This window comes from Centroberyx affinis, unplaced genomic scaffold, assembly GCF_046629955.1.
Source record: "Centroberyx affinis isolate AG114_WGS23_722 - 3 ecotype Tasmania unplaced genomic scaffold, CSIRO-AGI_Caff_v1 ptg002607l_1, whole genome shotgun sequence".
Taxonomy (NCBI): Eukaryota; Metazoa; Chordata; class Actinopteri; order Beryciformes; family Berycidae; genus Centroberyx; species Centroberyx affinis.
Genome location: NW_027280806.1, coordinates 739,449 through 762,578, shown reverse-complemented (window position 1 = coordinate 762,578; position 23,130 = coordinate 739,449). Strand labels below are relative to the sequence as shown.

General features: G+C 45.1%; 1 protein-coding gene across 1 annotated transcript; it reads left to right on the top strand.

The window, feature by feature from the left end:
• Positions 1 to 2,762: 2,762 nt before the first annotated feature.
• On the top strand, positions 2,763 to 21,872 carry nuak1b (NUAK family, SNF1-like kinase, 1b). Its single transcript, XM_071534707.1, has 7 exons — positions 2,763 to 3,963; positions 9,140 to 9,260; positions 13,335 to 13,486; positions 14,658 to 14,723; positions 14,865 to 14,984; positions 16,793 to 16,925; positions 17,213 to 21,872. Exons 1-7 carry the CDS (start codon positions 3,670 to 3,672, stop codon positions 18,304 to 18,306), a joined length of 1,980 nt encoding a protein of 659 aa, XP_071390808.1. The 5' UTR covers positions 2,763 to 3,669; the 3' UTR covers positions 18,307 to 21,872.
• Positions 21,873 to 23,130: the final 1,258 nt, after the last annotated feature.

The window sequence follows — 23,130 nt, the reverse complement described above, 5'->3', positions numbered from 1 at the left end:
GAGTTGGGCTGCAGTAGGTCATCTAGTCAGGGGGCCTGGAAGCATTTAAAGAAGAGGTGACTGACAGAGGTTTCCAGCTCATACTGGAAAGAAGTTGAGATGCATAACGATATGCATCTCACATATAATTCAGAATATGTTTAGAGATGTGTTTCAAAATATGCAAAATTTGGCCAAAAAAAAAAAAAAAAAAATTTGCACATTTAGATGACATCCATTCAAAATACATGTTTTGAGTCCCCAAAACGTTGTCGTTTTGTAATGTTTGTACTGTAATGGGTTTTTTTTTGTATTCTGATGTATTCCTCACAAAAAATAATTATAATAATATATATATATTACAGGATATTTAAATATCTATACTATACTATACTATTCGACAAGTCCCTACCAGCATATCATAGTCATACCATAAAAGATGAAATACTAATACTAATACTAAATACTAATATTAAGTACAATACGGCCACTGTAAACTCACTATTGAGTACCACAGACACACTATCAATCCCTATAGGAATATAGAGAGAAAGGTGAACTGGAGTCTTCTCTTTGGTTCATGGACCTTAAGGGGATTGTAAACTGCTTTTTTTAATGTGGATGATGCAGCCACCAAAATTTCCGTCCTAGGAATAAAGAAGGACTTGACTTGCTGTGAATAAAGATTAAAGATGTATTTGTTATACAGATGACGGCTTATCCAGTTGTTGGTAGTATGTGTTCATGTTTTGATAAATGTTGGCTTTGTATTATATATTGCTGTACAGATGTCTTTACCAATCTAGTTTTTGTTATTTTGAAGATTTTTGGGATATAATGTGTAAATATAAATGTATTTAATGTTGTTCATTATGAGCATATTTTAATGTGAATTACACTGAAGATTTACTTTGGACCCTAGGAAGACTAGCTGAATGCTATGGCATTAGCTAATGGGGATCCTTATAATAAACAATAAACAATAAACAATAAACAATAAAGGGTCATTCTACCTAAACAGTGAAAACCAGAGAGGAGTAACGTGAGGCATTAGCTCACAATGGCCTGTAGTGTACACTGCAGCCCACAGCAAAAATGGGATTAATTAGATAATCCCTTCTGAGATTCCTCTGCATTCCTTTTTATTATGGGAACCAGATGCAAATATGAATTCATTTGGCATGATGAATGTATATGAAACACCGAGGTTACCCTGGGGAAGTCTAGGAACATTGCAATGCAGAGCCAATAATTTTTGGTGGACCGGTGTCTGTTATCCATCATATCAGAATGAATTCACAATATTATACTGTATAATATTACTTTGCATTGCATGTTTTTCTCTCATATTTGCAAAGCTTCATACATCGTCATCGACAATATCATATGTTGAGCAATTTCTTTTGTCTCCAGACACAATTGAGTAACACAGCCATCAGGAATCTGGAAATGATTCATTTTGGCTCAGACTGGTATTCATAACAACACTTTTGTGTGACTGGACATTTTTCAATGAATACTAGTGCATATATTGTGAATCATATGCTGTTGTTTGAAGAGGGCTTGCCCTTGCGAGTGACTGGAGCTTGTCAGTGCTGTTTGTGAGGCTAAAGCAGTCCTATATAGTCAGCAGCCCATAATAACAGAGAGGAGAGAGGGAGCCGAAAAATAACTATAATATTCCTATAGGGACTTATAGTGTGTCTGTGGTGCTCAATAGTGAGTTTATAGTAAGCTTGATGTACTTAATGCATTTTTGTATGCATTCTGGTATCACTATAATATTCCTATACTATTCCCACATGGAGTGCTGAGCTATTTGCACAGTATCCTTCTCAAATATATTATAGAACAAGTACTGGTCTTTTTAAGGGGTATGAGGCTAAAGTAGTCCTATATGTTCAGCAGCTAGGGTGCCCTAGTGGGGGACTAGAGGTAGGGCTCCAAGCTGCGGGACAGCCCCTATAAAGTGTCTGTACTAAAATCCCTTTTGTGGTCCCCAAGTGTATATTCATAAATATTTTACAATTTCATTTTGCACTGCTGTGGTTTTGAAACAGGGTTTGGTAGAAATGTACAAAACTGCAAACAAAACGTTCTCAAAAATATGATGCAGCAGCAGTTGCTGCTGCAACTGGAACAAGCAGGAAGAAAAATTGTCAAGCTTTTTCATGTGCAGACTAAAATAAAATTGTCCTCAGACAGATTTTGAACAGGGGACTACTAGTAAAAGTATGGTTATCAGCGCTATCAGTTTAGTGCCCAAAACCAATGATTTAAATTAGGGATATGTCCGATAATTGATCAATAAATGAATGTGTGGATGTGTGTTTGAGTTGCGGATGGGTAGCTATAGACATAGGCGTTTCACTAAATTCACCAGACGTTTTTGGCAACATGACCTTAGCCTGATATAAAGCACAAAACTTTTATTATTATTATTTATTTATTTATTTTCATATTTTAATAATGACAAAAGCATCATGTCTTCACCTCATTGGGTGTGCATTCTTCCTATTGAAGTTTAGACAGATTTTAGTCATAGATAGAATAATGGGGGTGTGGGGATGAGAGGAAAGTGAAGGGGGCCCAGAGTCATCTCCCGTGCATTGAGCCCATATTTCCGAGCTACGCCCCTGCAGCGAAGCAGTCCATAACAGAGAGATGAGAAAGAGGGAGGAGAGCACAAAGAGGCGAAGAGAAAGACAGGGAAGGAGGAGGTCTAACTCCGCCTCCGGACTCGGATCATCTCACATTCCTTATTCACAGCCCCTCACGTTGGAGAATAGAGAGAAACAAGAAGGGCACAAGAAGAAGCAGAAGAAGAAGAAGAAGAACAAGAAGGGGAGCAGCAAAACGACCATGGCAATATCCAAAACGTCTCAGCTTGAGATAGTGTCCGATCAGTGCGCACCTCTACTACCGTCGACCAAGGCATGGGGCCAGTCGCACAATAGACAGAGTCCAGATGAATGAGGAGATACCTGGGCCGTGGACAAAATGAGGGTCATCTTCATCCAAAACGCCGGTTTCGTCGCTGCTTTCTCGCCTTTTAGATGTGAGTCAGTGATGTTGGCAGCATTTAGGACGACAGATAATGTGAACGACCCAGAATCAACCACAGACTACGCCAGATCATGCCAGTCCGCTAAGGAGTGAGAAGATCAGTCCGATGCATTTTATTTCTTAGGCTTTATTATATTTTCTTTTATTGGGACAGAGCTCGCGCATATTGTCTATATCCTCTTTAAATCGAAAGTGGATTCAGCTTCCGACATGCAGCCCGCAGTCGAAATCTGAATACATATTAGTCTACATTATAACCCTAGAATGAATAGATATCCAGTGATATAGGATTATGTATCAGGCTCTGATAGACCGATGATGTCCTTTTGATAGGCTTGTTGCGTTTAATCTGGCAGACTAATTATACAGCGATAATAACATGAATAGGTAGGAGGAGGGATCTCTGGTCACTTAAACATGATCAAAGCCAAGTGATCAACCAAGACAATCTGGAAATGTTAATTTCCACATGTAATAATATAACTAGTACGCGTTATTCCTTGTAATTTATTTATTTATTAATACTATTATTAGGCCTATAAGTATTATATTATCAATTTGTTATAAGTAGCTAGTTTGAAATATTTAACAGTGGGAAGTTAGTTTGAATACTTCCCTAGTGAGATGGAAACCGCCTGTCTATCACCCCACCGGGGGCCATCCCGCCCCCAGGCCCAGCCGGGCCAAACCTCAGCGGGCAAACCGATGGGGGGTGACCTCTCCCCTCCACCTCCACCCCTACCTGCCGGCAGTTCACCGGCAGAGACCCCGGCAAGCAGTGATGGAAGGAGAAACTCGGGCGTGAAAAAACACCACCACAAGCATAACCTGAAACACCGCTACGAGCTGCTGGAGACGCTCGGAAGAGGGACCTATGGCAAAGTCAAGAAGGCCATTGAGCGGCACTCCGGCAGAGAGGTGAGCCACTTGAGAAACGCTCTAAGCGGTTGTAAACATCTGTCGAGGTCTTTTTTAGTGGCCCTAGACGCCTGTAATTCAGACATACTATTGCAACGCCCTTTACTGAGTCACTACAAATAACATTGGTCCAAAATAAGTGCTTTGTTGCGCTCAGAGAGAGGCGTGTGCGTCTCCTTCCCCCGCTGGGAATTCCCCCATGCTCCAAGGCCCCCAGGGGCCACGGGAATCTCGGCTGCACACGCCTTGTCCTGTGCGGGGCCTCACGACCGGATGCTGGAGTGCAGATGTTTAAATCCGGCTACTGACTGACTGATGCCACTTCAGTGACCCCAATGATATGCATCACTGAAGCCGGCCAACAGTCCCCCAGAGATCAGGCCCACTCATATCAAATGGGGCCAAAAATGCAATTTATTGCTGTGAAGGCTAAAAGTTTCTTTTTCACAGTTGGGGAAAAGTTTAAAGCTGCTTTATAAAATACTTTAGTGTTTTAGCCCACAAGTCCTTGTGGTTTTGTTTGTGATTTGGAGTGTGTGCCTGTGTATGCTAGTGAGTCAGTCTATCACTTTCTGTTTCTTCATGAACAACTCGGCTGACTTTGTCACAGGAAACCCACCATCTGCTGTTTTGTAGTGAACCTATGAGCTGTCCGCTCAGACCTGCACACCTCTCCAAATATTTCCATGTGTGGCAAAATTTGACCCCTGTGCCCATTCTGGCAGGACAGGAGGAATTTTCCATGTGTTGAGAATGCCAGGGGGGAAACTCAGTATGGGTCAACAATGTCCCCCCTTGGTTTCATAGCTCCTGGCAAATGCATGCTAGATGGGGGCACCATAAACTCTCTGGTACAGCTCCCTCTCTTGGCCTGCTCCACGTGGTTCATTGCCTTCAATATATTTTCCAATTCATTATCGTCATGGCACCAGGTCTAATGTGAAACATTCTCCTTTCACAAGTATAATAATATTGCATAATGTATACTCTGGATAAAGCATCTTATTTTGACACCAGTAAGTTTGAGATACTGCTCTCTCAAGACAGCAAAATGGGTTCAGTTCATATTTAAAGCTCCAATTCACAATTGCTGTCTTTGCTTAGATGATTTCCTATTGACTCATTTGATTGAAGACATTTTATTCACTTAACAGTATTTGACAGCCAACCACAAGGCGTACATATAAGGTTTGTTTACATTTGTAATGTTTGCAAACAGTGTAGTAAATTAGACCTTTGTTGCTAGTAATGATGGATTAAGATGATGATGGAGTAGCCTATCTAAAAGTCAGCCACTTCAAGAGTGTATGCAAGTACACCCAGAATATAGATGGTCAAATTTCAGCAGTCAGAATTCACTGGGGTAATGCCTACATTCTTCCTTTTAGCTTATCTGTAGCAATGTCCTGAGCACAGCATTCAGACTTTCCTGTCCGAATTCCTGGGTCAGAACAGGATGCCGGCAAAGCCAAGGCCTTTCTTGCATCAATGTGTTTCAGGTGCTAGGTTGTGTATCTTAGGGAAGCCCTTGGAGAATCAGCGTCTCGGTACACAGAGTACCAGCAGAACTCAGACAGACAGAGCAAGAGTGGCACGTGTGTCTGGCACTGTGTTGCTAGAGTTTACCTGACCTCTGACCCAGAGGCAGTCCCTGGTGTCCATATGGCAGATCCAGCAGTGTGCTGAGACTGTTATGCAACCACCTTGACTCCCCTGTACCTTTCCCTGGCTCCTTCCGCAAAGCAAACGAGAAGAGCAGAGAGAGCAGAATGACTGACGAGATAAACCGAGGAAGTTTTGTGTGTGTGTGTGTGTGATCATGTGCGCGTGCGGACTGGAATTGAAGGGACTTACTTGAGAAAGATTGATTAGATGTGGGCACGTTCAGCGTGTCAGCGAAAGTGGGACTGACTGAGTGCCTGCTTTAATCTGCACAGCCATATGTTGTGTTGCTTGGCAGCCTGGCCTGGAAATCCAACATTATATGGAGTGCAGTTGCTCATAGGCTGGAGATCATTGCGGCGATATCTATGTATATCTGACACATGCACATGCTCATGTGTTTGTTCATGCCGCTAAAAGAGGTGTTCACATGTTTGCATATGTGTGTGAGAGAGATAGACTGAGTGTGTGTGTGTATGTATTATATGATGCCATGTATATGACTTTACTGAAAAGGTTGTGGTGACAGCAGGGCCCAGAATGGGCAGTGACACATGAAAGGCCATCCCCAGCAGGAAATGAGATTGGAGGGGAAAGTTAATATCCTGTATGGGGGGTCTGTCACAGAGGGGAGGGGAGGGGAGGGGGTGAGTGGTCAGCATAGAGACAAGGGGAACCCCACCATAACAATAGAGGGACAGCGTCAGTTAAAGGGGTTACAGAGTCACGTTAATATGAGCTTAAAGCACTAGATTACATCACTCCCCAACAATGGATTCACTGGGGAGAGACGGGAGAGGGGAAAACACTGACATTCCTCTTCTCTATGTGGTTAGGGTGAAGAGGTATTACGATTCCTGGCCCTGTTTGAGAAGATAGTTCTCTGGAAGAGTGAAGGGCCTCTTCCTCCCACCCTCTCTCCCTCCCTCTGACTCACACACACGCATACTCGTCACAACACATGATCATGATCTTTAGAAAACGCAAGGAGGGGTGAACTTGTGATGGATACCTCATCTATTTTAATGGCCTGAGAAAGCGCTGGACGATGTCAGGCTCTAGTGAAGCGAAACATGGACTTTCACTTCAAACAAGCTCTGTTGCGAGCAGGGGGGTGCGGACTAGACCAGGCCCATACCTGGCAGAGGCCAGCACGGCCAGCAGTGCAGCGGCTGTTTTTTGAGTGACAGTAATAGGGATCCACTTAAGGACAAGCGTAGCTGTGTCGGCCAGCCCAGCCAGCTGGCGAGTGGCTGATCTGCAGTCCTGTTTAATGATCCACAACGGGGTCAGGGCAGGCGAACATGCGGAGATACACAAGGGAAGCCTGGCTTTGTCTCAAGCCCAATGTGGGAATGCTGGCTCATTCAATGACTTTGCATACAGTGTGGTATTAGGATCATGGCGAAGATTGATTACTAGCCATTAGGAGAAAGGACCTTTTTGCGCTGCGATCATACATGGAAATTTTACTTGACTTTGCCTGCTTTTGTATGGCATTTCTCAGATTGAGTGCAAAATTGTCCTCCACAGAATTTGAATGGGTTCTATTGGGGGAAGTGCAGAGGTGGCAGTCCCCGCAGGACACAATATTTCTGTAGAATTTGGCACTACACCATCTCATTCCTAAATTAAAACCAGGAAGCTGACTTGCACTCTGCTACACACAAAGACCGCGAGTCAAAAATCTTACTCAGGTTTTTGGATCAGGGATAAAATGTTGATGAATCTGATGAGGTAAAGGAAAACAACAGTGTTAAGGCACAAACAACATTTACCAATTAGGAACACAGCATGTGGACACCCTGGACCCCTCTTGTTTATTACAGAATCATTTCTTTAAATTCTATGTAATCAAGACATGCTCTGGATGGGAGCTATTCCGGTTTGGGGTTATTTTTATTGATGTACACGGTAATTAGCTTGGCACCCGCTACTGCCTGTGGTTTCTGCTGCATGGAATAAAGCTGGGCTCCTCAGAGTACAGCCGCTTAGCTCGGGGAGGACAAAAGTTTAAACTAACAGAATTCAGAGTGAATGGGCCCTATACAGGCCTGATCAAAGGAGGCCCAGGACTCAATCCAGAATGTTTAGGCTACAATTATAGGGACATGTGCTAGACTGTGTACTTTCGATTGGTTTATTTGGAGTAGGCCACTAACCTCTCATTTTAGGAGCGCATCGGCTAAACGATAGAGGTTTGAATGCATCCAGTTGCGGTCGACTCCTAGCCTGGTGGCATTTGCATGACAGTGAAAAATCATCTAATCAAGTGTAATTGTTGACTGTTGAATCTCAGCCCTGCTGGCTGGGCTAGAGGACTGAATCCCTGACTCAACTTCTGCTCCTTTACTGATTCCTCTCTACACACCACAAGGCCTGCTATTGAGACAGTTTACAATGTAGACACTTAACAGATGCTCTTAATCAGAATGACTTACAATGAGTGGGCGGAAGGGGTTCGGTGCCTTGCTCATGGACACTTTGACAGGACAGGAAACATGGATGCTGTGGGGATGGAACCTGTCACATTTGATTTATGGAGAGGTCACTTTGACCTGCAGGCCACCCTGCCTCCAGAAATCACGGAAACTTTCCTCCCTGCTCACCCTCTCTTTCACAGTACTCCAGGTCCTTAGGAGAGAAGACAAATTAAAATGTTTTCAACGACAGCCCCTCCCAGACAGACGGTTGCTATGGAAACCCCCATGTAGAACCTTGTGAATCTGCCACTTGATCTCTCCATTAGAGTAGGGTTAGGGGCCCCAGATCATAGGCCCAGCCCAAACACTGACTAACACCAGGCTAAATGTAGGCCCGGGCCCTGAAGAGTACAAAGAAAGCTTCCATTACGGCACCACGTGCCAGGTTGTTTTTCTCAAAGAGAGCACCTTCATTTTGCCCCCCACACCACCCCAGAGGCTGAGTAAATTACAGTGTGAGAAAGGGATGACGCCTCCCCTTCTTTGCCTCATCTAGCTCTCATATCTGCAAGGAGGGTGATGAGAGGTCAAAGGTTGCTATATGGGCCTTATAGGACCCATGGGAGGGAGGCTAGATGTGGTTGACGAAGCACAGAAAGTTTATTATAGAGAAAGAGAGTAGTCACTGGGTTGGCTCACATGTTTGTACTGACACATACATCACATGGTACGCAGCATGGACTCTGCAATAGCTGTGTACATTTTGAAGTCTGCTGATAAGATAATGGATGTGACATAAGATGTTGGCCTTTCAGGTAATGTCTTGCTTTGCAGTTTTCTTTGGAAATCCCCTTTTTCAAATTAAATCAAATATATTTATTAAACCCTTTTACAAAAAATATCTGTCACATGGTGCTTTACAGAGCAAACAAAAGGACACAAGCAATTCAAGTAAAAACATGAGAAAAACTGTTTTCAGCTAGTATTCAGTACCCAACCAGCTTATTCATTATCCAATATTACTGTCAAATCTAACTTTGGTGTTATAATAGCAACAAGTCAACTGATCAAAGTGTCCTCTGTGTCTCCAGGTGGCTATCAAGTCCATTCGGAAGGAGAAGATCAAGGATGAGCAGGACATGGTTCACATCCGCCGAGAGATCGAGATCATGTCATCACTTCGCCACCCACACATCATCTCTATATATGAAGGTGAGGGTCCGCCTCTTGTCTGGCAACACACACACACACACACACACACACACACACACACACACACACGCACACACATAATTTGCTCCTCCCTCAGCTCAGGCTGTAGGATTGTCATGTTATGACATGCAGATGTCATAATAAGACCTGGACTACAGCTCTGGGATGTTATTCATCTTCTCTGCTCTGTCTGGCTGCCTAGGCCAGTAAATGTCTGGATGGCTTTGACGGTGTACGTCTGGATGGCTCTGAATGAGTGTGTGTGTGTGTGTGTGTGTGTGTGTGTGTGTGTGTGTGTGTGCGTGTGTTCAAAGGGGGGGTTCTGTGGGGGTTGCCTCTCCCACATCTAAGAGGTCTCATCCCTAGTCTTCCCTGGTCTTGATCTCAGGGCCAGACATCTGCTGATACTTAGAGACGACTGCAGCTGGGAACCAGACTGTATGTGTGTATAAGTATGTGTGTGTGTGTGTGTGTGTGTGTGTGTGTGTGTGTGTGTGTGTGTGGTGCATGTGTGTCAGATCAGTGTCTGTGTATGTGCGTTCGTGCATGTGTGCATATGTGTGTATATGTGTGCATAGATCTGTGCGTGGGCGAGTATGTGTGTGTGTGTATGTGCACGTGTGTGTGTGTGTGTGTGTGTGTGTGTGTGAAGCCAGGGAGACACTGGGTTGACCTCAGTCACCCAGTCCTGCACCCTGTCTGACTCAGGTCCAGGCTGTGTGGAGGGAGGAAAGGCCCTAAGCCTCCCCCTGGAGCAACCTCCACATATATCTACCCCAGGAAGCAACTCTCTAAATATCAAAGCCTTCAAGTAAGGCTTTAGACGGCACGGCATATTTTCTCTTTGGGTGAACCTCCTTTCCTTTCGATATGAGTCCTATTGAATGACCTTAACCTCACTGGAAGGAAAAATAGACGAACTATGGTTGGAATTAATGGTGAGTGTAAAGGTTGAACAATTCCCATTGAATTCTTTCGGCATATTGCTTGCAATTCATCATCTCATATAATGCAGCCTAGGCCTGTGTGCAGGCAATTAAAGTCACAAGGCGCTGCCGTGTGCGAGTTGGTTTCATGTGATTTGTGACTCGCGACTATTTTTATGCCTGTGTCAACAAAGCAACAGTTTCTATGCCCTTTCAGGATGGCTGTCCTGCCACGGTGACGGTTGGTTGTGTGCCACTGCCCAAACGGGCTCACCCACCATCTTTTGTTTAGTTTCAAAGTCTCTGGATCGTTATCAGCGCCGTGTATATGTGACAAACAGCGCTATTTGTCATGGGAACGTGCCAGTAGTCAGCTGGAGGCCTGCGGTTTAGCCTAGTTTGTGCGTTGTCTGGGAGAATGATTAAAAGAACACCCAGCTTTATAAACTTGGAGGAGCCTGTATGGTGTTCCTATGCGTGCAGCCCTCCTCTGTGAACAGTCTCCTCCACCACCAAACTCTACCAGTCTCTTTTATTTAGTGCTTTGCTCTCCTTTCTGGTGTTTCTCCTTAAGCCCAGCGTTTACTGTTGTGGCCTGGCCTCCACCCAGCCTTGCTTTGGAGATGTATAGAAGGCCCCCAGATTTGTGTATCCGGCAACACCCTCTTCAACAGCCCCTGCTAACTGCCTTGTGTGAAGCAAAGCTGAACCAGATGTGTGTGAAGATTGATTTTTACCACTCCCTCTCTCCCCTCGCATTCTGCATCCATCAGCATGCTGTGCGAGGCATTTAAAAGCGGATTTTGCGCGTCGCTCCTCCGGCATAACTCATACTCTAGTAACCCCCCTTTTAAAACAAATGCTCAACCCCAAAGAATGCTGTAAATGCTCAAATCGGTTCGTCCAACTAAAACTTTAGTAGTGTGTAGATGTGTGTGCAGAGACAGACACTGATGAGGACTCCTCCCTTCAGCTTAGAGGAGAAGAGGAGATGAGGAGGAGACAGAAAGCTAGAACAGACAAAAGACTATTCACCCTGCGTTCATTGTATTCAAAATACTGTACTCTCTAAATTAAAGGTGAGGCAGGCCTAAATAGCAATTCAAGTTCTGATGTTGGCAAGTTTAACAGACTTTACTTCAGGCATTAACCATTAGCTCAGCCTAAAAAAATACCTAAATCAGATAGCATACAGACTTTAGTGCTTGTTTGTTTTTAGTCCGTGTCAAAAGTATTCTTCCACCCTGCTGTATTAGCCTTTGTAACAGTACTCCGCTACTCGCCCCCTATGTAAGCCTGCTACAGAGGCCTATCATCAGCGTATGGCAATAGGACAATAGGTGCTAATTAGTCCGATGGGAGGGCCTGACCTGCAAACAAAGCCCTGTGAGTGACAGGGTGGCTGTAGCGGCGGCTGTGGCACCCAACGGGCTGTAACTAACCCAAGTTATGTAAGCCAGGTAATTACCTCGCCTCCAGGGGTCAAAGGTAAATCAGAGCGCACGCTGGGAATTGGCTCTCGCAGCGCAACCCCGCTACGGTTCACTGCAGATGTCGCCCAAGGTCACCACTCTGTCCACCAATCAAAAAGCCAGAATCCGCTCTCTCCTCTCCTGGGCGCTTGGCTCGGGTCCCATAAGTTACCGCCCGAGCAGCCAGACAGTCACAATCGGGGAGCATTACCATCACTCAGCAACTCTGTGTTTTTGTAGAGGATTATGTCTTTAAAAGGACCCTGGGAGGTGGGGTGAGGAGAGTAGTGTGACAGATTATGAAGGTGCTCACTCATGGGTGCAGAAAGCAGAGGCCTTCACCCCGGTGACCCCGCTGTGTGGGAAAATCAACGCACAAAAAGGAGCAACATGGTTGACTGTGTTGTTGTCATCTCTTCAGCACTCCCTTGGTGTCTCTCTCTCTCTCTCTCTCCCTCTCCCTCTCTCTGCCTGACTAACCATTTTCATTCCCTACATGCCAAGTAGTTGGGAAAGAAATATGTTGCCAAGTTGAAATTATACACCAGAAGGCTAAATATTGACACAGAATGATACGTTTGGTGAGCTGGAGTTGGATAGTAACAAGTTACAGTACTAACATTACTTTCTCCTGTAACCAGTAGTGCAACAAATCACTATTTCAATTTCAATGATAATGTTACAGGTACCAATAAAAAAAAATAAAAAAAATCTTTAACCCTTTTAAAAATCAGATTGAAGCAAGAACTCTGATTATCCCTATGGCCCGTTCATTTTCTTCAGATTTAGTTGTCTCCCTCTTTCAGTTGCAAGGCCAACCTCTATTAGCTAGCCTAGTGAACAAAAAAGTAAAGTTTACTTTCTCCAGGTGGAAATATTCTCACTACTTTGATTTTATTGAGCAAAACAATGACAAGAACATTGGATATGAACATTATTTGGTTTCCCTGATCATTCACACAGAAAGACACAGACAAGGCAATTGAGTTATCATGATTTTTGCCAATTTTGAGGGTGTAATAGACTGAGTAATGAGTAATACATTGCTTCTTTTGAGTATTGAGCCCAAGTTACCAGTACAGTTGGTGAGAAGGGTGTCCCTACATGAAACTATCATTTAATTTAGTGTGATGTTTTCCTATCTCTTCCAACGGATGGGCGCTCAGTATGGTGGCTAGGAATGTGGGAGTGGGTTGTGAAATGTGGAGACATGATGAGAAGTTGATGAGTTACTGTCAAGGTCATGACACTATAGAGGACCTTCTGTCTGTGAAACTCTTCTTTTCTCTCCCTCTTCACGTCTCTCCCTCTCTCTCGCTCCGCTCTCTGAGAGGTGGGCTTGATTGAATTAACAGCCCCTCCCTGCAGTGTTGTTAACGGCTGCAGCCAGACTCATGAGGTGGGGTTTGGGTGATGTAACCCTGGGAGAAGTGCAGGGATGTAATGTGCTTCTCTGGAATTTGGACTCCTGCTCAAAAACCAGGAGGGGGGCAAACTCATTTACTCTGCATTTTACATAACAATGTCCATTTGTGATTATAAAATGATAGAATGAAGTTGCAGTGACTGCATGATGAGTCCTCCCATCTCTTTGGCCGTTAATCTGGATATTATTGTGGTGAAAGTTAGATAGTAGTGAACTGTGGCCAATTGTTCTGTCTCTTGTCTTTTCCCAGTGTTCGAGAACAAAGACAAGATCGTGATCGTGATGGAGTACGCCAGCAAGGGCGAGCTGTATGACTACATCAGCGAGCGCCGGCGCCTGAGCGAGCGAGAGACGCGACGCTTCTTCAGACAGATAGTCTCTGCCGTGCATCACTGTCACAAGGTGAGAGGACACAGCCGCACTGCACATATGGAGAGAAACACGCTCATTCATTTTCTCAGCCACTCTTATATCTTTCTTTGCCTCTCTCTCTCTCAAATACACTGCCGCACACACATCCATACTTTGTAATTCCAGCCCAGGGCGTGCTTAATGTAACATTAACCATGCATCTCCATAGTCAACCACATAGCCAGTCAGTCTGCCGTGCTGTACGCAGCATGCTTTTCTTGGCGCACTGGTGTTTGGGAGTCATCTGGTTCTGAGTGGAGATGGAACACAGGCCAGTTGAATTCAGACTTACACTCCGATTACAGTGTACCAAACAGCCCCTGCGTTAACTCTGTCCTCATCTGATGGATGTCCCAGGATCCCCCCAGAGCTTTCCCCAGAGAAGGAGCTCCAGCCACACCCCTGTCAACCCATGTTCCACACCTAACTAACTCCCGTCCACCCCCAAGGGTCAAGGGCTTGTTTGGATGGATGTCATCCTCCTCCCAGCTGGAGATAGGGATGATGTCATGCTCCTTAGATAGGAGAGTCCCAGACAGCCATGGATGATGAGTCATCACCACCAAGCGCAGCCTCCCGCCGGGTGGGGTGGGGTGGTGTGGTTGACTGACACAACAAGCAGCGACCATTCCTACCTTGTCTCCACCAATCAGAACCATGTGAACATGAGCTGCCTGTCGGGGAATAACCACTGGGAGATGCCATGCAGAGCACAACCCAGCGCAGCTGGGGACGGGTGAAGTCACTCCCTCTCCTCCACATCTGAAACGGTTTCTGTCCCCCTGCATACCACATGTTAATTCCTCGGCTCTTTAAAACCAGGCATTAACAACATAGTTGTTTTTTAATCCCAAGATGTTGTGAGAACATCATTCATACTGGGCGGTAATTACAGGCTCATGTTTATGTGACACATGTGAGTCGGTTTGAAAAGAGAATCACAGCAGATGTCAGCACAAAGACCCCAGAGGGGACAAGACCAATTAAACAGTACTAGACCAACAGGCCGCCTTGATTTCCCCTGAGAGCCGCAAGCTAGCTCTGCCTGAGTAAATCATCTCTTTATACAATGGACTGTTTATTACTTGGATGCATCTGTCATGAATAATATATTAATAGATGCATCAGTGATGATTTTATTGTTTCTTGTTGTCCCTTACAGAATGGAGTGGTGCACAGGGATCTGAAACTGGAAAATGTGCTACTGGATGAAAACTGTAATATTAAGGTAAATTTGCCCCTTGATCTATGATCTGTTACCGACAATACTGTACATGGGATTAGAACACTTTACCTCAAATGATCTTTGTATGAGGGATTAACAATCACATGGCCAGTTTAAACATCACACACCTCCCTGTTTCCACAGATTGCTGACTTTGGGCTGTCCAACCTCTACCATAAGGACAAGCTGCTGCAAACCTTCTGTGGCAGCCCACTCTACGCTTCACCAGAGATCGTCAATGGGAGACCTTACCGTGGCCCAGAGGTAAGGCCCAGTGAACCAAACGAACCAAACAATGACAAACTCCAGCTGTTGGTGTGCGAAGTCGGTGTTAATCTCCTGGACCATATTTTCTTTTGTATATCATCATTGTCATCCCCAGCTGTTGGTGTCAGAATTCAAACCTCCAGGACCTCAGTTCACCTTATATAGCTTTCATCCTGATCATCCTAGTAGTAATTATCATCATCACCACATAGCCTATACACAGAGTGGTGGGTAGGCTTTGGTTGGTGGTTCTTTGATGGGATTACTATGAGTCTCCAGTCCTAGGGAGAGCTCTCTCACAACTGCGCAGTGGGGGAGCCCAGATACTGTCTGTGTCCCTCCCCTCCCCTTCCCTCCCCTATCCTCCCCTTCCTGTCATGCCTGGGCCCTTTGAAGTGAGGCACTGTGGGATAGTTTTTGCTCACTCTCTCTCCATCTTAATGGGGTCGGAATGAGCTACACAGCCACCAAAAGAGCTCACGGTCAAAGTCAGGGTCTTACTAAATTGTTTTGGTGAGAGAAAGAGTGAAACTAACTTTGGGGAAACTAAATGTCTCCCCAAAGCAACTTCCGAAGTCATTCCGAAGGGCGTTGTCTCTAAATTGCATCGGTTACATAAAACAAAGCAAAAGGGGAAAAAAAAGTTGCATTTTTAGATATCTAAGTCCAACCGTTCAATTTAGCGTAATTCACTATAATTTACTCGAGAGTGCTAAAAACAACAGCAGTCCAATTGCAATCAAAATTACAGAACCCTGGGTCGGCTTGAAACCACAAATTACAGCAAACACAGGCAACTAAAACAGAACAATGGTGCGTGCCCCGTCTCGCCTTTGGGAGCAGACCAATGGCAGTGTGGCCTTCGGGGTGAGAGGGGAGAAACATTCCTGGTGTGGGTCCACAGCCCCTAGAGGAAGTTCACTTGCTCCTTAACGGGCCCTATCTGATTTCCTCTTCCCAGACAATGTCTCAAAGCTTCAGCTACAGCCATCAGGAGACACATTCCACCAGACATCTCATCCTCCCCTAACCACACTCAACACATGTCACATTTTTCTCTCTCTCTCTGTCTCTTTCTCTTTCTCTCTCTCTCACACACACACACACACACACACACACTGAGACGTCTGCTGATCAGCAAGTGGCAGCGTGTCTCCAGCGAGCTGTCAGGAGCCAGGATATCACAGCTCTGCCATCTCTGCTGGACTCATTACCTCCTCCGCTCACACCACCTCCCCATGGCTCTGCACCTCCTCATGCCCCAGACGCACAGTCTTATGTAACCGCTTACTCAGAAAGCCACATTGCATTAGGCTGGTGGTCAGAAAGTGCCTGCTTCTGCCTGACAGTGCTGGTGAGAGCGTGGGGAGAAGAGAGGATTTATCTGCATGGAAACAAGCAGTTTCCCGCCAGAGTGCTGCCATTTGTCACTGTTTCTACGAAAGAGGGACTGGAGAAGCGTTGCAGTGTCACAAGCTCTATAACAGAGATAGAAGTTAGTGGGAATATGTGGTTAATAATGTCAAAGTAAGCTCTCAAGCATAACTCAAAGGTCTCTTCGGATGTTGAGCAGAGCTGAGCTCGTTTCACAACACTCACTTTAATGCCGTGAATCACTAATCTTAACAGGACTGGGAAGACTGTGTTTCCATTGCATAATACCAGATCACACACGCCTCATCTTTTGTGCAATATTTTTGTGCTGCAATAAATGTCTCATGAGATTGTGTGTGCTGGGTATTCGTTTGACTGAATGAACTAGTTTATGACCAGTGTTTTTGTTTTCTTTTTGTGTTTTTGCTCAGGTGGACAGCTGGGCCCTGGGGGTGCTGCTGTATACCCTGGTCTACGGGACCATGCCGTTTGATGGGGGGGACCACAAGAACCTCATTCGCCAGATTAGCAATGGGGAGTACAGAGAGCCCACTCAGTCCTCAGGTACTGCAGCATCCTCTGCCTTGGTTTGCATTCTCTCCCTGTTCTTCTGCTTCTAACACACACACACACACACACACACACACACACACATACACACACACCGATCTCTTGGTTTGAAAAGCAGCACTATATAAACTTATATTTTAAAAAATATTTTTTCACTTACAAATTGTGACTCTTCTCTGTTTAGTACTCTGTACTAGCATGTGATGCTATTAAAACAGATAGCATCCTATTTGTCACTGTTGTGCAGTATGAGAAATCTGACTTGTGCTGTTCCCTTCCAGATGCTCGTGGTCTGATCCGCTGGATGCTGATGGTGAACCCTGAGCGCCGGGCCACTGTGGAGGACATCGCCAATCACTGGTGGGTGAACTGGGGCTGGAAGAACAGTGTGTGCGACTGCGAGACCCAACGTGACCACGGAGGCTCGCCCATGCTGGCCCGCTTCATCGACTGGCAGAACCGCACTGAGCCACGTGGCTCTGGAGGAAAACCTGCAGCCTTACCCCAGCTGCTCCGCCAGAGGCCCAAAAAGTCCAAGAAGGAAAACGGTGAGGCGGGAGCGCCCCACTGCGGAGCGGAGGACAAGCCAGGTCTGAAGAGACCGAAGGGTATCCTGAAGACCAGGGTGACTGAGGAGCAGCACTCTCCCAGTCTGGAAGAGGTGGAGCTGGGCCAGGCAGTGCTGCTGCGGCCAGCTGAAGGCGGAGAGGCAGCCTCAAGCCCAGATCGAGAAGAAGAGGAGCCCGCCCTGGCAGGGGGCTCGCCAGCCAAGATGGTGCCCTCTCTGCCCAAGAAAGGCATCCTGAAGAACAATCAACAGCGGGAATCAGGGTACTACTCCTCCCCAGAGCGCAGCGAGTCCTCCGAGCTGCTAGGGGGTGCCACTATGTCTCTGCTAGCCACTTCCCCACCCAAGAGAGTGATGGGGAGAAAGGGCATCCTCAAGCGTAACGGCAAGTACTCCACCTACAGCGGGCCTCCTTCGGCAGCAGCAGTGGCCGGAGTCCTCGGGGAGCCTCCGCCCTCAGCTGACTCGGGTCTGTCCCGCAGTCAGAGTCGGCCTTCCAGCATGGTAGGGGAGGACAGTTCTGTCCTGTCCCTGTCTCCCAGCTCCCTCGGCGGGGCTGAGTGGCCTCCCTCCACCCCCCACCTACGCCCCAACATCAGGGCCTGTGTCTCGGCTGAAAACCTGCTGCAGCTTGCCAACTTCAAGGGCTTCCAGGCAGCACCTCCGCTCCAGGGACCCAAGTTCAGCCGTGGCCCCAGAACGAAGGGCTCCCCGGGGGACAACGGCAGCTTCTCGTTGCTGGGGGACCTGGAGGACATGACTCAGGTGTACCAGCAAGCCCTGGACATCAGCAGCAACCTCACCTAGCAGATGGGTGGCAGAGGGAGAAAGGAGGCAGAGGGAATCTAGCATGACTGTGTGTATGTGTGGGTGTGTCAAGATGTATATGGGTGGCATTAACGACCAGTGTGTTGCTGGGATACACCTTTTGGGAAGTTGTGGTTTCCCAAATAGGGTTGAAATCTTGATGGAAATGATATATGTATACACGCACACACACACACACACACACACTGATGTGCACACTTTTGTGCACTTCTCTGGCCAGAGGAAATTCAGTTAGGGGTTTGAGAATGTGAGCAGGAGAGAGAAGTAGCTGGCACGAGAGAATGCCACCCAGTCTGCCTTCTTGGCCCGCCCATAGACTTTGCTGTGTTCAAAATGTTTACATATTCAGCAAGAAGGCAAGTTAGAATCACAAACGCAGCAACCAGAACTGGTTGGCTCTCTTAGCAAACCACCCATTTTGAGTTTGAGTTTACAAAAGCACCTTAAAACTCACACAGAGCACATGCTTTTGTGATCTTTACTTCCTGAATTAAAAAAAAGAGAAACAAACCAGGGTCTTGCTCCAAAAATAACTGACATTGTTGATTATTTATTAATATTTGCGTAGCTTTTAGTTTTTAATACCAAACTGGTGGGTGCTGGCTGTTACTGGAAGAGTCCAAAGCTCATTGTCTCCAACTCTTTGTGTGGAACTGACATATATAATTATGTTACTCAATGATGAGAAACATATATATACTCAGCATATATAACTATGGCTGCGCATGTAAAACACGCAGACAAGTATATCTTCATAAAAGCGTATGTCCTATATATGTGTATGATACTAGGGAATATGTAGGAAGTGCCTTTTTTGATTCATAATAAATTATGTATGTCATTTCCTTAAAGTGGAGAGAAAAGCCAGGCCAACCTGTCACCAGTTGTGCTGTTTTGATGTTGTTTGTGAATGTGGAGAGACCCAGGGCCTTGAGCACACAGCCAACTAGCCTTACTTCTTGGGGTTTCAAAGGTCACTGAAGAACTTTGAGAAAGTTGAGATCAAACAGTCTCATCTCCTCCCCCGCTTCTGCCACAAGTAGAATCATACACACACACACACGGATATGCCGGGAACTACAGGCAGCCTCGGAAAGATGACAAAGTCTTAAACTAGCTCCTCTGTGTTCTTTGTCAATTGTTTTAGCCCATACTTTGATTTGTCAGCAGTTTGGGTGGCTTGGTAGAACACAGGCTTGTTGCCAGCAGGAGAGGTCTGGAGGGGCTCACCTAGTGGGACATTTAGTGAAGGTAGATGGCTCAGACGCCCTCTCACAGTCCTGGAATGTGCCTGCCAAATAAACACAATCGTGGTTCTCTTGACTTTAGTTGTTTCACATTTTCAAGGCTACCTTAGTATCGATTAAGCAGCACAGCCTGCCCAGTGACGGAAAAAACTGTTTGCCAAAGACATGTAAGGTGGTTTCCACAGATGGGCTAGTTAATATTTTACCCAAAGCCCCTTTAAAATCGCTAAGTAAGTGGGTTTGTTGTAGCCTGCTGATGACACAGCACATTCCACAGACAAAGGCTGGAGACGTGTTGGTGCTAGAGATCTCTATCAGCCCCGGTCCGACTCAGCACAGGTGGGATCTGCGGTCGGCGCTCAGCCCTCCAGCTGTGTATACTAGTCCATTATGTCAACCAAGCACAATTAGCCAGCTATTGTTTTCATTTGAGAGTCAGAGAGAGGCAGAGCGTAGTGAGTTGTAGCTAGAGGGGAAAAAAGAGTGTGAAAGAATGATGCCTGGAATGGTGTTGAGATGAGAGAGGACTTTCCTGTAAAACACAGGGAAGGTTGAGGCGTGGGATTGTTGAAGGGAACTGTAATGTAGAATTAGTGAAAGTAAAGAAAGTGAGTAGAAAGAAAGTAGATGGAAAGTTGTTGTTGTAAACCAAAGATGTGATGAAGCTTTGAGATGATTCAGGGGATTAGATTGGTCGGGGACTAACGGGAGTCCTTTGAATTTTTCTGTGAGTTGGGAATCCCCATTGGTGAATGAAATCATCCCTACACTGGCTTTAGCTCACGTTTGTTTTATTATTCTTTCTTTTTTGGTCGCTATAAGTGTTTCTATTTGAGATGCTGGAGGCTGTTGATACAGCTTGTCTTCAGGGTCAGTGTGTGGCTTGTGTGCGCTGTATGGCCTTACACAGTGTGTTACACTTTTCAACAGCAGCGAGGAGTGGGAGAATGATGACTGACATCATCCAGAATATCAAATGATGTGGATGGAAAACCATGCAGTACGCGACCCCAAGGAAAAAGATCGCATGTTGAATGTTTTCAGTGGTCCGCTTGTGTGAAGAAAAGGTCCTGGGTAGTGATTCAAATGAAAGACCCGTTGCGTATTATATTGCATTTTATTGCCTTTTGTATTGCATTTTATTGTCAACTGGATTTACAGTGATAAAATTATACTATGTTAGTATTTTGTTTTATTACGCTTCTGTTTTTGATTCTCCAAAATATAAGAAACTTTATATTGCTTTATGTTATGGCAGAAATTACTTCCTTCCTTGAAGTATTAGATTTCTCTCCAAAAGCGGAGAAATCTGATCTGAAATCAGTGTAGTCTCAATTTTCCCCTGTTTTGCTACACCTGTGGGTCAGAGAAGCTGGTCTGAGATTAACTATACCACTTAGTCAACTTCTTCCAAAGACAAATGAGTCTTACAAATTAAATTCTAAATTCTACCAATTGGAATAAAGCCAAATGCGAACATATAGCCCTCTATGAAAGTAATCTCTTGAGAATGTTAACACACAAGGAATATGTGCTGTTACAGTGACAGCTGACCCCAAAGAAGTCGTAGTTCCACCTCTACCAAAGCAGGGGAGGTCCAAAACGCTGGAACAACATCAGGAGAGAAGGATATAAAGCAATGGAAAGAATCTGATGATGAAACTTTCACTCTGCCAAACTGGAAATAACTGGTGCATATCCGTTAGTTAGCAGAAAGTCTAATCATAGGAAAACTTGACTGGATATTGTTATGACAATAATAATAAATTAGTATTATTATGTTATTTAAGTATTATTTTTGTTACGGCTCATTACTTTTGTTGGCTAATGCCACAGTTTTGATTTTATTTTTTGTTCTGGTATCTGTTGGTGATCCTGGACTGCCAAGGTGGATTAAGTTGAGTGCCTTTGCTATCTTTTATGAACCTCTTTTTTTTTCTTTTCTTTTTTTTTGATAATGAAAAATATTATCAATGTGTTTTTTATACTTGTATTTATTGGTGATCAAGCCATTTCATTTGATGTCAAATTACTCCATGTTCATGCTTTGGCCTGCTTTGGACTCTATGGTGTGTGTGTGTGTGTGTTGGTGACATACTGTACACCGAAATGTTTGGGATTCAACATAGAGAGGTATCATCTCACTGTGAGGGCCGTGGTCAAGTGTGTATTTTGAGAGTAACAAAACAGTAAGATTTCAACAAATCCTGTAAAATGTCTTAATTCATCCACTTGGGTGTAGCACACCTCAACACTATGCCTCTGTAGTACTGTATCAACTCAAATAAATGGATCATGAGAAAGTTACATGTGTCTGTATCTATGCTGTGTGTTTTCCTTGTTTTCCATGAATAAGAATGAGGGGTACCCGCATTCAACTAGTCATTCACTGAAGCAAAACAAAAAGTTTGTGGTATGGCTCATTCCTGGAAAGAGTACAAATATGAAACAATTCCTCAGTGGAGCTATAAGAGAAAAGTTTCAATATTACACCCTCAATGAAAAGTTTTTTTTTGGACCCAACACACCTGATGGTAATTACTAGAGAGCATAACAGTCTTTTCTGTCCTCTGGAGAAAAGCAATTTCTTCTGTCATTAGAAAACTGACAGAATCAAACAAACAGCAGTCGACAACATGGAGCAGAGAACACACAGTTCATGTCTGGCGCGGGGAAGAAACAAGAGTGTCTGTTTTTAGGACTTGGAGAGTCAATTGGTTGTCGAGGGAGAACATTGCTGCCGCTGGGTTAATTTGATCCACATTTTGCAGGGGGGAGTGGGTGGATGGCTGGCTGGATGGCTGCAGCTCTGCAGTCTTTCGGGGCTTTGGTACTGATGAGTGGGACGGCACCCCCGGCTCGTGCTGGCCAGACACAGGCTGCAGGCCTTGGAAGAGGAGAACATCAAATACTTCTACAGTACAGCGCATAGCAGGATTTAAGTTACCTCAATCACACACTGAAACGGTTATCCCAAGTCGAAAATTGGCCTTAGTAGGCTAGTCTGCACTGCAAAGCAGCCTCTAAGCATTGCACTTAAAAGTCCCACCTACATCAATGTTCATTTTTATCAATGACAATGAATAACAGAAAATTATATCAGTCACAGTTCCAGACTCAGAGTCATTGTTTCACTTGGGATGTTTTCTCAAGAGGAGCAAGATTGCCAGCGCTGGAACAACTACAGGTCTCTTTTTGTTCTAATGGAAATGCCAATTGGCCAAGTCAATGGCGCGCAAGAACAAAGCTAGGAAGTAATACTACAGGCACTCAGAGGACAAAGAATAATAGCGCAATTATGTAACAATTTGGATGCCTACAGCGTAATTAATTATCAGCCGTATGGAAAGACCAATGTAGACTGTGCTAATATGGAGTAAAGTGAACAGTTCTTTCGAGACTTCAACTGCTGCACCACTGACACTGATATGACCTGAGTTTCAAAGGGTTTTTTTTAATGTCTTCAGAACAATTTCTGGTTCACTTTTTGACCCTCAAATAAAGTGCAGCTGCCAGACTCTCTGAACTACATCCCCCCTCCTCCTCCACCCTCCTC

Coding starts and splice junctions, on each gene's coding strand:
- nuak1b (XM_071534707.1), top strand. CDS start 3,670: ATGGAAACCGCCTGTCTATCACCCCACCGGGGGCCATCCCGCCCCCAG. Junction 9,261..13,334: donor CATCATCTCTATATATGAAG/GTGAGGGTCCGC, acceptor GTCTTTTCCCAG/TGTTCGAGAACAAAGACAAG. Junction 16,926..17,212: donor AGAGCCCACTCAGTCCTCAG/GTACTGCAGCAT, acceptor GTTCCCTTCCAG/ATGCTCGTGGTCTGATCCGC.